At 41.3% G+C, this 14,540-nt stretch overlaps 1 protein-coding gene across 2 annotated transcripts in view; it reads right to left on the reverse strand.

Annotated features, from left to right (window-relative positions):
- Window positions 1-238: 238 nt before the first annotated feature.
- The window catches only part of SNAP25 (synaptosome associated protein 25), a gene marked incomplete at both ends in the record, with an annotated part of 28,112 nt that continues 13,810 nt past the window's right edge, over window positions 239-14,540 (reverse strand). The window contains 4 exons of one of the 2 annotated variants that reach the window (XM_080340903.1): window positions 239-307; window positions 4,556-4,700; window positions 6,804-6,929; window positions 10,791-10,908. In XM_080340903.1, the coding sequence (XP_080197029.1) occupies window positions 239-307; window positions 4,556-4,700; window positions 6,804-6,929; window positions 10,791-10,908 (458 nt within the window). Of the gene's footprint in view, window positions 308-4,555; window positions 4,701-6,803; window positions 6,930-10,790; window positions 10,909-11,045; window positions 11,164-14,540 lie in introns of both variants that reach the window. The other variant, XM_080340904.1, reaches the window with a different exon arrangement.

The raw sequence follows: 14,540 nt of genomic DNA on the forward strand, positions 1-14,540 counted from the left end.
AACATCATAGTGAGCTATAGCCATCAAATCAGCACTATGTACAACCTTTGGAAAGAAAGATATCTAGAAAAAAATAATTACAAGTATCATTTTTGGAAAGCTGACAAACTACACAGGACAACATTTACAATGGGGCTGATATGTGCATGTGTGCAAACCTAGTAGGTAAATACCATGATAAAAGCATGAAGGTGCTGCCCTGTGGGACAGCATTAAAAGGAAATGCACTTCACTGCATTTACCCACTGCCCAGCATCTTTGTTGCACGCTGGTTGGCTTCATCAATCCTGGTTTTGTTGGAATCAGCCTAGAAGAACACAAAGGAAAGAAACAGATGAAGACAATGAGAACATCTACAGCACTTTATGGGCACTTCTCTAGTTTTGGCCAGGTTGGGGAAAAAAAAATAAGCTTGAAAACACTAGAGCGTTGCTTTTTATAGTGGTATTAGGGACCCAAAATGAAATTATGGATTTGCTGGTTTTGTGACACTTAGGTAGCCTCTGAGCAGAGCTTTTACGTCTGTATTTAGCTTCTCTGAACTTTTGTAAATGCTGTGCCAGGTCTGTGGCTGGTGCTACTGACAGGGTAAGCAGTATCGATGGTAATGGATGGCAGGATGAGAAATGATGATGTACACATGGATTTCACTGGTGAAAACCTTCAATGCTCTCTATGATTCAGTGGACCTGGACTCTGTTCTAATTTACATCACCAGCCACGCAATCAAAACCAGAATTTTGGTCAGTGTAGAGAATCACTGGAGCTGGTCTGATGTAGGGAATGCTGGCAGAGATAAATTTCTTTGAAAATACATCATTGTGAATCTCTTTGCTCTACATATTAAAGGAATGGAATGGGTGGGAGTGAGGCTATTCCTTTCTCTCAACAGCGTTCACCCGTGTAGTTGCAAGACAGAATAAACTCTCTCATTAGGCAGCAGAATAAACTCTCTCATTGGGCAACAGGAGTTAAGAAAAGGCAGGGATTCTACTGTTACTTGAAGCAATCAAACTAGAATTTAGTCCGGTGTAGGCTGGACCACTAACTTCACTTTCTTCCATGGGGTAGCACTTGCTCATGAAATATAATTTAAAAATAAATAAATAAAATGGCACCACTTGGGAGGCTTAGGAGTTGTCATCGAGTGGGAAGACACTTTGACCGTGGCTTTCTGTAGCTCTGCAGGAGTTAGTTTTGGAGACTAAAGACATTGTTTTAGCTGACAAATGTTGGTAAAGCTCCATTCCAGCCCACGTTGCTATGCCAACTTATGCTAGCAGGGGACTAGATAGAAAATGTTTTGAATTTTTGAAATCAGACCTGTGGGAAAGGTGACAATAGCGTTACTTCTTTAAAAGCATAGACTTAAGTAGCAACTTCTTTCTGTGGTGTGATGGCTGTGTTTTGTTAGCTTTGATGATTGTTCCCGCATCTCTAGGGTGTATCCAAATTGTGCAGATTTATTTTAGATCTCCAATTTGCAAAGACAGAACGGTGAAGCAACTTTCCCACACACACTTAAAAATCCTTTAAAAATGGCTACACTGATGTGCAATAAATCATTCTTAAATATATTGGGCTTTTCTCCATAATTGTTTTGGCAAATGCTATGTCAATATATATTTTTAGTACAGTACCATGTGCCAGATCCTCAACAAGCGTAAATCAGCATAACTACTCATTATAAGCCACACTCCTTTATTTTAGCCAGGAGTTGGACCTTGTCTATCACCGTTCAGTTTTGTGTACTTTTGCTAAAAGACTACCTAAAAAAAAAATTAATGGGTTTGGAAGCAGCTACATTTGTAATGAAATACATTAATATTAATTGAATATTGATGAAATGTAATATTGCTAAATAGGAATATTAAGGTCTAACTCTGGATGATGTTGCATCCAAGTCAGTGGGAGTCTTTGTGCAGACCTCACCTAGGTCAAGACTGAATGCTTTGAGCCCTTCCTACTTTCCTCCCAATTACTAATTATGGCTCATTTTAGAGCCAGAGTCTTCTGGTGATGATGTCTGGGCTGTCTGACCCACTTGTCACATCATCATTTTAGGTTTTGTCCCTTTCTCTCTGATCTGAGGGGAAGGATAAAGCCTTTTATTCATTGCTATCCTGGTCACTGTGGATAGACCAGATGACATCTCTGCATTATGAGATTGCTCTGGTTTGGATGCGTGCATCCGGTTTAACATAAATGCTGTAGGAGCATTTGGGTTACCTTTGTGATGCACCCCAGCTTTTGGAAAGCATGCCAGCCAAGGGTCTTTCTAATGATCATAATTGATCAAAAGCACAGTGCTCCTGGCTGGTCAGGAAAAGAAAACAACTCCAGCAATGCTGTATGCCCACCGACAGCTAGGGACAGTGGTCTGTTGGCATATTTAATTGCAAAATGGATGTGTATGCATTTGTGGTTTCAGTATTATCCAGCTAACCATTGTTTTTGTATTTTGTAGAGGGTTTTCCTAATATATTGTGTTTCTTTTTCTAGTATCTCATTACTGTGTGTCCTTACTCTGAGGAATCTGGCAGATTTTCCCTAAGACTGTAGACTGTCTTGTTTTTGTGCTGCTTTCAAGACGACTCCTCTGTGTATGCTACAAGCCCATCTTTCAGAAACATGTCACTGTTCTTTAGCCAAGGGCTCTGCCTGGGAGGCTGGATTTAATGAATCACATTACCCTGCAATGTCAGTTCTTTCTGTTGCTCTATGAAATGCCTAATTCCCTAAGAAGTCTGTGTGGATGTGGATGGCCAGTCCCTCAGTTTGCCAGCTGCTCCCAGCATGCACCGCCTACAGATTTGGACCATGTGCTTCGTGTGCACAAAGAGCCTGGTGAATGTTTTAAAAATCCAGATGTTTGCAAGCCTGAACTGAAGGGAGAGCAGTGCCTTGTGAGGCTCACTGGAGTTTGTGACAGTGTCCTGCAGGCACGGATAGGATGCAGCTGACTCCCATCCACAGGGCATGTCTCCTGCCACTATGTTATGTCATGAGCAGGGTAGCTGGTAAAATGTAATAGTGCATGTCCTCATACTTGCTCAGAGAAACTAAAATATGTCCTAGACTTCTTATTTAAATGTTTTATGATATAGGGCATAGAATCTTCCAGCCCTTTCTTGCAATGTAGATAGATGTGCAGTTTTGTAGTATTTTTCATATAAGTAGCAGTGGTAAATCCTTCTCCCTCTGCTCCTATTTTTCCCAGAAATATGAAATGCTCCAGAACGGCATCACAGCAATACTGTGCATTTTCCAATACAGTCAAACTAACAGATGCAGCGTTATAAACCCAAACTTTCAACTGACACAAAGCCATGTGCTCTACTGTGTTATGTGACTGTCTTTCTGTCAGAGACAAAAAGCCCACATTTAAGACAATGTATACTTCACCTAGTTCTCTCTGGAATCAAACTCCAATAGGGAAATCTACTGATAAATCCCTCAGTGCACTAATTTTTTTTCACCAGTCCCTGATGTAGTTAATTAACATGAAAAATAAGCGTGGGTGTCCTGCTCGTGTGAGAAGACTTGCACGTGTAAGAAGGCTCAGGAGTACAAGCTCTACCACTTAAGGTCAGAATTAACTCTAAGCTGCACATTTAAGTCCTTGGGTTAGATCCTCGGGTTGTGTAAATCTCAGCAGAAGTCAAACGTTGTATTGATTTTTACACCAGATGCAGATCTAGCCTCTTATCTCGCGTCAGCCTGGCTGTGCCTGTGCCTGGAGCTCTGCCAGTCCCAATGCAGATGGCTTGTAGATCTCGGGATCTGAGGGTGGCTGTGAGCTCCCAGCCGGGTTTGGAGGGTGCTGCTGTCTGCTTCAGAAATCTGCAATGCAGGTCTGGCCATGGAATGGTGCTCTCTGCCTTTTTAAATGGTGATTTTGCAATAGTAATGTTGAGCTTTTGTATTTCACTGGGGCTGTGTGTGGCCCATTTTTATGTCTCTCTCTAGATATAGATAAATATATATGCATACACCAAGAGAGCCAGTAGATCTGTCCTAATGTGTTTATAAGCAGGCAGCACAACAAGACTGGCTGCACTGTTACCGTATAGCAAAGTCTTGCTTAATAAATCCCCATCCTCTTTTGGGGACTGGCCCTTCAAATAGGTCATCCAACTTTGAATTGCTCTAGGAGTTTCCAAGGGAAGGAAAGTCCAGGAAGGTTTAAAACTTGCCAGGAAGTGCCAGGACATTCAGATCCAAGCCCCATGGCTCTCAGAGTGCTTTTTCTTTCCCAAAGCTGTCACAGAAGGTGCCTTGATCCGTGCTAAGGGGTCCTCTTGCCCACTGTTTTCTGATGAACCCATTAGCGTGGGATCAACCCAACCTGCACTGGAGGTTGCTGATGCTCCACAGCAGTGATCTCTGCTTTGGCCCAAGGATTTGGAAGGAGAACCAAGAGGATCTCTAGCAGCTATTTCTGTCTCTTGTCCTTCTCCAAGCTAAATAGAAACTGCAGCATGCACAGCCTGTTCTTGCAGAAGGGCAAACACAGCCCCTTTTGTGAGGTTCTCTTAGATATTTCAGCTCTTACCTTCTCCATGATCCTGTCAATCTGGCGATTCTGTGTGTCGATCTCGTTGCCCATGTCCAGGGCCATGTGACGCAAGTTGCCAATGATGCCGCTGACCTGCTCGAGGTTCTCATCCATTTCATTTTCCCGGGCATCGTTTGTTACCCTGTGAGCAAAAATCCAATTATTTAAAGCAGAGAGGATCCCCCTGAAACTCTGATTCACCTGAAACCTCCTCTTCACTTGTCACCTGAGAAGAATGCTGCTGTGCTCAGTTTTGAAGAAAAAGGATTAATAAGTAGCTAGCGTGAAAAACATTACATGCTTATTTTTTGGATGTTAGGATTAATTGTCTGGGTTCATCACTGCTCCATTTATACTGTTTGTGCCAGCTGCTTCTAGAAGTGTTGCTGTCTGAGCTTGTCTGCGCCACATGCTGCACCTCTCTGCTGGTCATGGTCCTCAAAGAGTGAAAGGTGCTTTGTTTGGACCTCTGTGTGATTAGAGTGCATGGCAGGTGCTGAAGAGTGGTGGAATTTAAATTATACCAGCTCCCCTCCGTGAACTACAGGTTGCTAATGGATACTGTCCAGTCCTCCTATACTGAAATATTAGGAAGGAGCTGCTTTAGCTGTGAAAATCCTGACCTAACATCCTATTTAATTAAATGTATTTTTGGTAAATGACAGAAGCAGCTTCTCTCAGATTTACTGGCTTTAGTAAAGATCCTTTGTCTCTCATTCTTAGCACTGTCTTTTTAATTTATTTTTTTGTTTGTTTTTAGAAGAAAAACCTTGCGCTTAAGCCAAGGCCCAGTTCTACGCTCCAGTGACTGGAGAGGCATGTGGTGACTGACACCGGGAAAAGCAAAGTCTGTCGGTCCCACTCAGAAAACTGCTACTTTGAGCCTCTCGTACAATTTGTGTTCCTGTAGGTGCCAAAAGGGTGCTGCAGGCTATTTGCAGGATAATAATGGCGCAGCATAACTTCCTTCACTGCTATTCTGTTATCGTGCCCCAGCATTTGCTTTGGTGGGGCTGCCATCCAGAAATTTAAAAAAGAAAATAAAAATAGTGAATGGCAGACCCAGCAAACTTAAATGGCAACTCCATGCGGCGCTCCAAATTGCATGACAGCATTGTTTCTATCGCACTGATTTTCCTTTATCACAGCAGCCAAAAAAATAAGTGGATAATAGTTTTTGGAAAGATAATTACTTATTAATCTGGTGTCCTTAATCTTCAGAGATCAAAGCTTTGCCTACTGGTATGCCTTTATCCATTCAGCTGATAGCATTGTCATCTAAATACATGCTTCATAAGTACTGTTAATCAGTAGGTACTTATTGCTGGATCCCTTTGTATTGCAGAAAGTTTGCAGTTTGGTTGCCATTAGTATTGCTGTGTGTTTCGAAGCAGCTTTTATTTGACTGCACAGGGGTTGCCACTAAGGCATCAGCGTTTCTCTGTACTTGTGGCTTTACAGCAGCTGAGGAATGGGTCAGCATTCCCCATTCAGCAAGGTTTTCTGGATAGTCACTCGCAGGGAAGTGGTGTACCTCTGTTAAAAATGTGCTTCAGGTTCTGTGCTTGACTTGGTGCTTTGGCAGGAAGCCTGAGGCTTTTTTCCTTTTGAAAAGAAAGGGATGCTGGATTCTTTGGTACATCCTCTGGCAAGGATGGGTAATGAGCACTGCGTATCTTGAGACACAATAATGATAAACTAGTGTTTATCTGACACTTAATTTCTGAGGCATTTGACAACTGTCATTAACAAGACCCATAATAAGCCCCCCAGGAAAAGCATGTTGTTCACACCAGGAGATGGAGTGCAGAGGACAGTGCCAACTGGCCGTGACAGTCTGCGACCTCACATTGCTGCTGTCAAGTAAATACACAGATATGATTTATATTTTATTATTGCCTAAATCTGGGTAGTCTCAAGGAGGAAGGCTTAGGGCCACGTTTTCAAGCATGTTCTGGTTCTCAGGGCTAAGAGTGCGACTTCCAGGATTTCTGGCAACATAACCATCCATTGCACTAGCTCGTGGAGGCACCCACAGTGCCATGGGAAGCCTTTGGTACCTGTCTTAATCGCTGTCAACCTAAATCCAAGCACCCAAAACTCGGTGGAAAACACTGGCTCCATTTCATTACCTAGCACTGTTGAAGGAGTTAATGAGCATCAAGAACTCATGACCATATGGGAGAAATCTAAATATATCAGTGAGGAGGAGAACAGAGAGAAAACAGTGGATAAAAAGGCTCACCTGCGGATAAAGCCACCACTGATGGCCATCTGCTCCCGTTCATCTACAACACGTGCAGGCTGGCTGGCTACAACACCATCCTGATTATTGCCCCAGGCTTTTTTGTAAGCATCACTTGATTTAAGCCTATGCAAAAAAGATGATGAGTAACAAAGCATCAAGTGGACAAGGACAAAAGCAAAACTCTTCTCCAAGCTAAAAGCTGAATCAAGCAAAATGAGTTTTCAGATAGAGGGTCATTCATTGTATACCGATATATCATAACCCTGAATAAAAGGAGGGGTTTGGTGTGGGTTGTTGGAATTTTTTTGCTGTTATTTTTTAATATTTTTTTTTGTTGGTTGTTTTTTACTGCCACAATGACTCTGATGGTCAGAGGTTTTGTTTCCAATAGGGTGAATTGCAATTGTCAAGTCTACAACACTGCACACAGATTTTTTGGATGTTGACTTAGTTTCCAGAAAGAAGGCAAAAAAAAAGGAAAAAGGAAAAAGAAAAAAAAAAAAGAAGAGAAGAAATACAGATCAGTAGAAAACATTACTTCATTTCAGTGACACATACATTTCGACATCAAACACAGAGAACATACTGGCAGACAGACATGAAAACAGAACTGCCGAGTATAGTGTGTACATCACATCACAGCAACACACCCTCGTAGAGAAAAACAGATTTAGCTCGATTTTAACATTGTGCCATGCAGGAGATTGGGATTCTATTGGTATTTTTTTAACACATATGTGGCATAATAGGCATTTAAAGCCACTAACCTTTCCCAAGGTGATTTGGGGATGATTTTATAATAAAATTCAAAGGGTTTGTTAGATTTTTCAAATAATATATCGGTACTTGAAAATAGTGATCATACATCGACAGTTGATGTACAAACCTTTGTCCACAGAGACAAAAAGTAAAATAGGCAGAAGTGAAATGAGTGCAGGAGAAAAGATACGAGCAATCTAGCATCAGAAAGGGAAATTTTTCTACATTTTTTGTTTCATGCACCAGCTACAGGCATGAATAAGAAGTGAAGCATTCTCACTAAGCACAGTTGCCCCAATAGTTCATCATACTCTTAATGCATCAGCAGTAACAGCCTTCACAATAAGCAAGACACAGGCAAAAATGGATCATCACTTCCTTCAGGACCTTTAAACCACAGGACTTTACAATAGCCTAGCAACTCATATTTGTTGTTTATGACAGTTACATGAGCTTTCTGAGAGCCATTTTTGACTGAGCTGCTGTGGATAAAAAATTAAAATCCGGGCATACCTTCAGTGGCAGATTAGCATGTGCAGCATATTTAGGGTTCCTGTCATTAGGGTTGTCAGATGAGATTGAGCAATTTAATGGGAGAGTGTGTTTGGGGTCTGTAGGTCTAAGTTCTCGATTTTATTCTGGAAATGGAGCAGTTTCCAACAAAGCTGTTGGGAACTGCAAATCTCCATAGTTTCCCTGTTCTTTGGTCAGTTCCAATCAGTCATATAAACAGCCCTGTGGCTTGGCTTTGGGGGGAGGAACTGAACGTGCTTCTAAGGGGTTTGGGAAACAACACGGCAAATCCATCTCTGGTGTTATGTTCTCTCCATGCCCTCTGAAGCAGCTCAGATTCTATTGAGCCTGAAGATTTGTTGCATACTCCACTACAGAATTAAAATGTAGATGAAAGAGGATCTTTCCTAGTGCTCTGTTTTGTTGCTTACTTCCTATTGAAGTTTATGAAGACTTGAAAAGATGACGGTCAGCTTGTTCGTTCTTAGTTTTCTGAACTATACATCAGCTTTGGCATTTCTAGAAATGAGTGGAAGTAGTTTTCTTGCTGCACATACATTTACAGGGTTTTGCCTGTTCTTTAGACCTGTACAACTTTGAGAATGTGAGAATCTCTGTGTTTGAGGTGAGTTATTTTATACACCTAGAACCTGATCTCTGTTTTCTTGTGGACTTCCCATTAAAGTCAACAGGTGGAGTCTGGGTCTGCTCATGCTCCATAGCAGTTGTCCTTTTGAATGCAGTCTGGTCAAAGTTTCATGCCATGGGCCTTTTAGGTCTCCTGAGAATGTAGGATCAAGCCTTACATTTTGGGAAGGCTCATGGAGTTGTATTTGCACTGTATATCAGAGTATAGTTCTGTGGGAAATGGTTAATCTATTTCAAATATATGGCATTCATCTATCACCAGCCAGAAGAGTATTAGGGGATCATGCTGATACTGGTGCCAAGAACTGTATGGATTTCTCTGTCTCCTACACTCCACTTCTCAGAATATCACCTTATTCATAGCACTTGAGTCCTGGCATAGTGATTCAAGGAACAGTCTTTGAAAACATTGTTCATCCATACTCTGAACAATTTGACTGGTTAGCAATGCTGATTTATGAAACCTGGCTGCAGACTGCAAAGTTCAGAATACTGCCTCAAAGCAGGGAACAGACACCTTTAAAAACGAATATCCCCCACGTGGAATGTAAGCAGTATCTTTCTGTTCTTGCATCTATTGATTTCAAAATACTTCAATCAGAGTGGAGCGGTAAATGTTTTAAGGCCACATGTTGGGTGTTAACCCCATCCATGCCGCAGGTTGGGCTGTCAGTTCTGAGCAGCCTTTCCTACAGTGCGGAATATTAAAGCTGCTCTACAAAATTGAAGATTCCTGCAAAACACGTGGGAATTTTTTTGTACTTCAAGGGTGAACTTTTCATATGGATGCTAAGCCAGGTTCCTCTAGGAGGAGCAAGCCAGGATACTGCTCCTCTTAGAGCTGCAACAGCTTTTAGGGTCTGGGAGATGTAAAGATTTTGCTGCACACTCCTGTACCTGCAGCTCTTCTGTGCTGGTTCCTCTGTATTAACGACTTGGTTCACAGGAGGAAAATTTATTTATTTATTTATTTATTTTTAAAGCTGAAGCAGTATCTGCATTGTGTCCCGAGGGAATTAACTTCAAAATAAATGGTGACTGATAAGGCAGAAACCCAGTCCTACAGTTCTGTTTTCTGGCAAAAATACCCACTGAACTCCATGATTTCTCTCTTTCCTTTGGTCTTGATAATCATGGCAGGATAGGACCCTGGCTGCGAACAAAGTATCTGTGCCACACAAACAGGGAGTATAATACTACAGAACCGCTGCACTCTGCTTTGTTTCCTACATGATCTCTGGACAACCATGTACAAATGTTTTTGCTATAACCTGGTTGCATGTCTGCTCACTGCATGCTGCATTTGCCATTCCTCAAGGACTTCTGGTTGGTCCACTTTGTCCCTTATTTCCTACACCCGCATAACCGCACGTCACATTTTCATTTGGCATTAAAAACAAGCTTGGCATTACTTGGAGGACGGTTTCGTTCAAGTGTGATGGCATGCAAGCAAGTTCGATGCATTTCAACATTTCTGCTTAGTGTACGTGCTACCCAAACAGGAGAAATTTGTCGTGTTCAGGTTTTCTCAAATTTGTTGCCTACGGCAGGATGAAAACCATTTCAAGTTGGGCTCCAATTGTGAAACGTCATGTCTCTTTCAAGATCTCATTAAGGACTATTGCTATTTGAACGATGAAAAAAGGTATGGTTTTCATCCATAATTTTGAGTAATGTTTATTATGACCTCTTCTGCTTTTTTTTCAGCTGTTTTGTTTATTAAACTTGTTCGTGAAAATACTTTTCAAATTTTAGGCTCTCCAGGAATAAGGTAGCCCCAGTGCTTTTGCTCACTGGAACTCAGTACACTTTGTGTAAAATGTTGAAACTTTTACCATTAAAAGGTGTCGACAGTGAAGCTTTCACTGCAGTATGCCTGATTTTAATGCATCTACAGTATTTCCCAGTCAGTTGTCTATGCTATGAGATGAATGCATTTGAACCAGAGTCGTTCTTTCTGCATGCCACATGCTCATCCTGCCCATGTGCCTAGCAAGGATGAGCTTCACAAGGCCTTTGGGATCAGCCTTAAGTGCTCAAAGAGATGAGGCAGGCAGCACCTACTTGTTACATGGACAGACACAAAGACCACAGAATTTTCCTAGGTCCGTCAAATTCTTTTCTGCTTCTTTCATGTCCTTATTGATTTGGTCCATTCCCTCTTCGATGCGTTCCAGTTGTTCTGATTAAACACAAGTATTTTATCCCCACAGAATGAAGCAGATGGAAAAGGACAAAGAAAAAAAAGACAAAAACTTCAGACATTCACTGTGACAAAAAACTGGACACCACATAGCAGAGCCGGTACCCAGTACCTACTTGTTACAAGGACATATGAAAAGGCCACAGCATTTCCCTAAATCTTTTAAATTTTTCTCGGCCTCCTTCATGTCTTGGTTGATATGGTTCATGCCTTCTTCAACACGATCGAGTTGTTCTGGTCAGGACAAAGGGATGACAGTGTGGAATGAATTGTATTTTTGTTTGTTTGCTTTTGTCTTCAACAGAACATGAAAAATGACCGTGTAGAACTGAATTAATAATGACATTACAATGCATTAATCTGAGCTGATGCATTGTTGGAAGGTTGTATGCCGCACTGGACACCGAAGATGGTTTTTACTAATATGGGAAGAGTGAAAGAAAGGAGGAAGATGTTTGAAATATATTAATTTAAACAAGATGTAATGATGTATAAATAGAAAGGAAGGGTTATAAAGTTTAGGATCTGGAAACATAATACAGTACATTCACTTACTAAAACACCAATGACATCCAAGAGAAAGAAAGATAAAACGTTATTATTTTGCATTTATCTATGTTAATACAAGACAAAAGGTGTCCTTCCATGGAAAATACTTCAGTTACTTACACTTACAAATCCCTTGGAATCAGGTGATTTTGGGCAGTATAACTGCTTTGATTAGTGGGTGACTGAGTGAGAAAGCTGGTAGTAGCAGAGATGGAGCGAGCTGTGAAGAGCCATGTTCAAGTACTCCTCTTTCCAGAGGCTGAGGAAATCGAGACCTGCCACGTTGATTGTCACTAGAGATTCATTTCTAATCTGTGTAAGGCCTCAGGGCCGGTTTTCTTTCTGGTGTGGGTGCTGCAAATCAGGAGTAACCCGCGTGAACACAGAGGAGTTACGACCAGCACAGGAGCCTGATGCTCACCGAAAGAGGACCATTTGCTATGGCACTTGTTATCTCTGTCCCCAAGGGATCTTAGGACAACAAGCATTGGTGACGACTCTTGTTTTCAGTGGGGTCACTTCTGCATTGCTCCAGGGTAAGTTATGAAGAACCAACCCAGTAACCAGCCATATAGAGACACTGTCTCTCCACTGGCATCAAACAGAATTTGGCTTATTGCCACCTAAGGCTGACGAGGATTTAAGGTTTTCTTAGTGACTTGGTAGCTCATAATTTAGTGTGTTAATTTCTTCACTATGAAAGCTGGGAAAAATGGCCTAGGGGAACAGAATGTCACAATGTCAAACACGAGTACATCCCTATTCCCCGTATTGAATACTAACACAGAAGTAAACCTGAGAGGAAAGGAACTAAGAGAGCACTGGTTACAGGAGAAATTTAATGTCATCCCTGATGTTAACTGAGCCCTGTGTTGAAGAAAAATAAAAAGGGGGGCATTTTAGGAAAAAAAAAAGCACGTACACGTTGACGTCAGTACAAGCCTCCTCTTCACTTCTTTAGGAATATGAATAGGCCTCATGTCTTTCTTACGTTTCTAATAACATTTCAAAGCTCTTTGCGGGGTTTGGATACGAAATTCCCATCTCATGTCTTTCTTACGTTTCTAATAACATTTCAAAGCTCTTTGGGGGGTTTGGATACCAAATTCCCATTAAATTTTATTTTATTTTATTAATTTTAGTGGAAAACAGGTATCTCACCCCTACGGGGCCTTGAAAATCCTGGCCTAAATTATTCAAGCTGAAACAATTCAAATATTGAACTTGTGCTCTTAGTCTAATTCCTGCACAAGGCTGGACTTTGGGAAGGAGAGGTGACACATTGGTATTGCCTGCTGCATCTGCGCTTCAGCCAACAGGTCTCATTCTCTCCAGCTGGATGTACCTGTCTCCTGATACCACAGGCATTATTGATCCCAAATCCAAGGATACATTTAGAGGATCAGCGTTACCTGGCAGTGCCTTCTAAAAGGGGCACATATAATGTGAGCAAAGGATTGGGAAACTAATAAGGAAACCTGAGAGAGACACTGCACAAGTTCTGCCAGATAAACTGCTGAGCCAAGAACCCAAAATATAAGGTTGGATTGTTTTAATGCACATTGTAATTTTACATTTTGGTTGGGAGGCTTTAGCAGAAGCTTTGGTTCATGTTTGTAGCCACAGATTGTATATCTCATCAGAAATGTGAGTATGTAGTAGAAGGTGACACTGCTCTAAGTGCTCCTGCTTCTCACTAACTCAGAGTCCTGCCTGCTCCTGCATAGTTGGGCAACACCAGCTCTTGCTCTATTCTGCCTGAACAAATTAGTGCTAAATGAAGAGTATATTTGACATGACCCAAAGACTTTCATTTAAATTATAGCTCTCTTCAGGAACCTGACTTAATTTATCCTGCTTCAGGATTTGTGTGTGATGCCTGTGCTTTTTCTGAATACACAAGGGATCCACAGCTAATTTATCTTCCATTAAAGGAAACCTCATCAATGTAAAAAGCCCATGTCATATTTGTAGCCCGGAAGTCTAGACAGCTGACTGCTGGTCCTAAAACCATTTGCTGATTGTTAATGTCATGGGCTGGATTGTTAACTGGTTTAAATTGGCATAGTTATGCTCGTTTCGTGGAGCAGCACCACTTTATACCTGTCAAAGATCTGGTCCCACAGGCAAGGAAATAGATTCCAACAACAATTATTGAAGCATAACTATTATCAAGAAATTAACATAATGAGGTCACTCTGGATTTGTTTTGATACAACTGATATTAAAATCTGGCCCAGAATGAATCATTGCTGCTAAGAAACCAGACGGCTAGCAAAAGGTTAATTTAATAATTTCATAGATCTTCTATATTCCAACTTTGCATATTGAATTAAAGGATTTATGGCAGACAGTCTGCTAGCATATACTGCCATGAATCTACGAAAGTTCACACCCACCACTGATCATGTCCCCTACCTCCCATTTATAGAAGCACTCCAAGGTCAGAGTTTAAGTTTGTTGCAGTATTCTTTGAATATACTACATCTACATATATGTTTAAATATCATATCACTATATGTGATATATAAGAGAATTGGCATTGTCTGGAAGCAGAATACACATCAGAAGCGTGTTTCATTGAGATTTTCCTCGTTTTTTTTTTTTCAGGAAGCTCTGCTAATTATTAGCCCTATTTGTATATTGATACCATTTTACGTCTGATAATGTCACTCCAATTCAAACACAGTGGTCATATATCTTCTTCAGAATCTTACAGCAAACTAATGGCATATCTTAGGATAGAGGCTAGTGTATTTTTACCTGTATCATTATACTTATGAATTCCTTCTGTATTAAAGCAATAGGCAATTGAGGGACCATAAACCGGTCCTGTGAGTTTTATGATAGCATTGTGGCCCTTTGCCAGTGGGTCTTTGCCAGGATTTTCCACAACAGCCCGGCAAATCTCCGAGAGGGAAGCTGTAGCAAGAGCATCGCTCAGCTGCTCCTGTGGTCTCTTGAGCAAACGTTGCTGCAAAATCATCTTAACACAGCATTGAATGGAGGACCAGGACAGGGCAAGTGTGCGGTTGCTCCACCTTTGCATCCCATCTGCTATT

The sequence above is a fragment of the Nesoenas mayeri genome (genome assembly GCF_963082525.1).
Source record: "Nesoenas mayeri genome assembly, chromosome: 3".
NCBI classification, from domain to species: Eukaryota; Metazoa; Chordata; class Aves; order Columbiformes; family Columbidae; genus Nesoenas; species Nesoenas mayeri.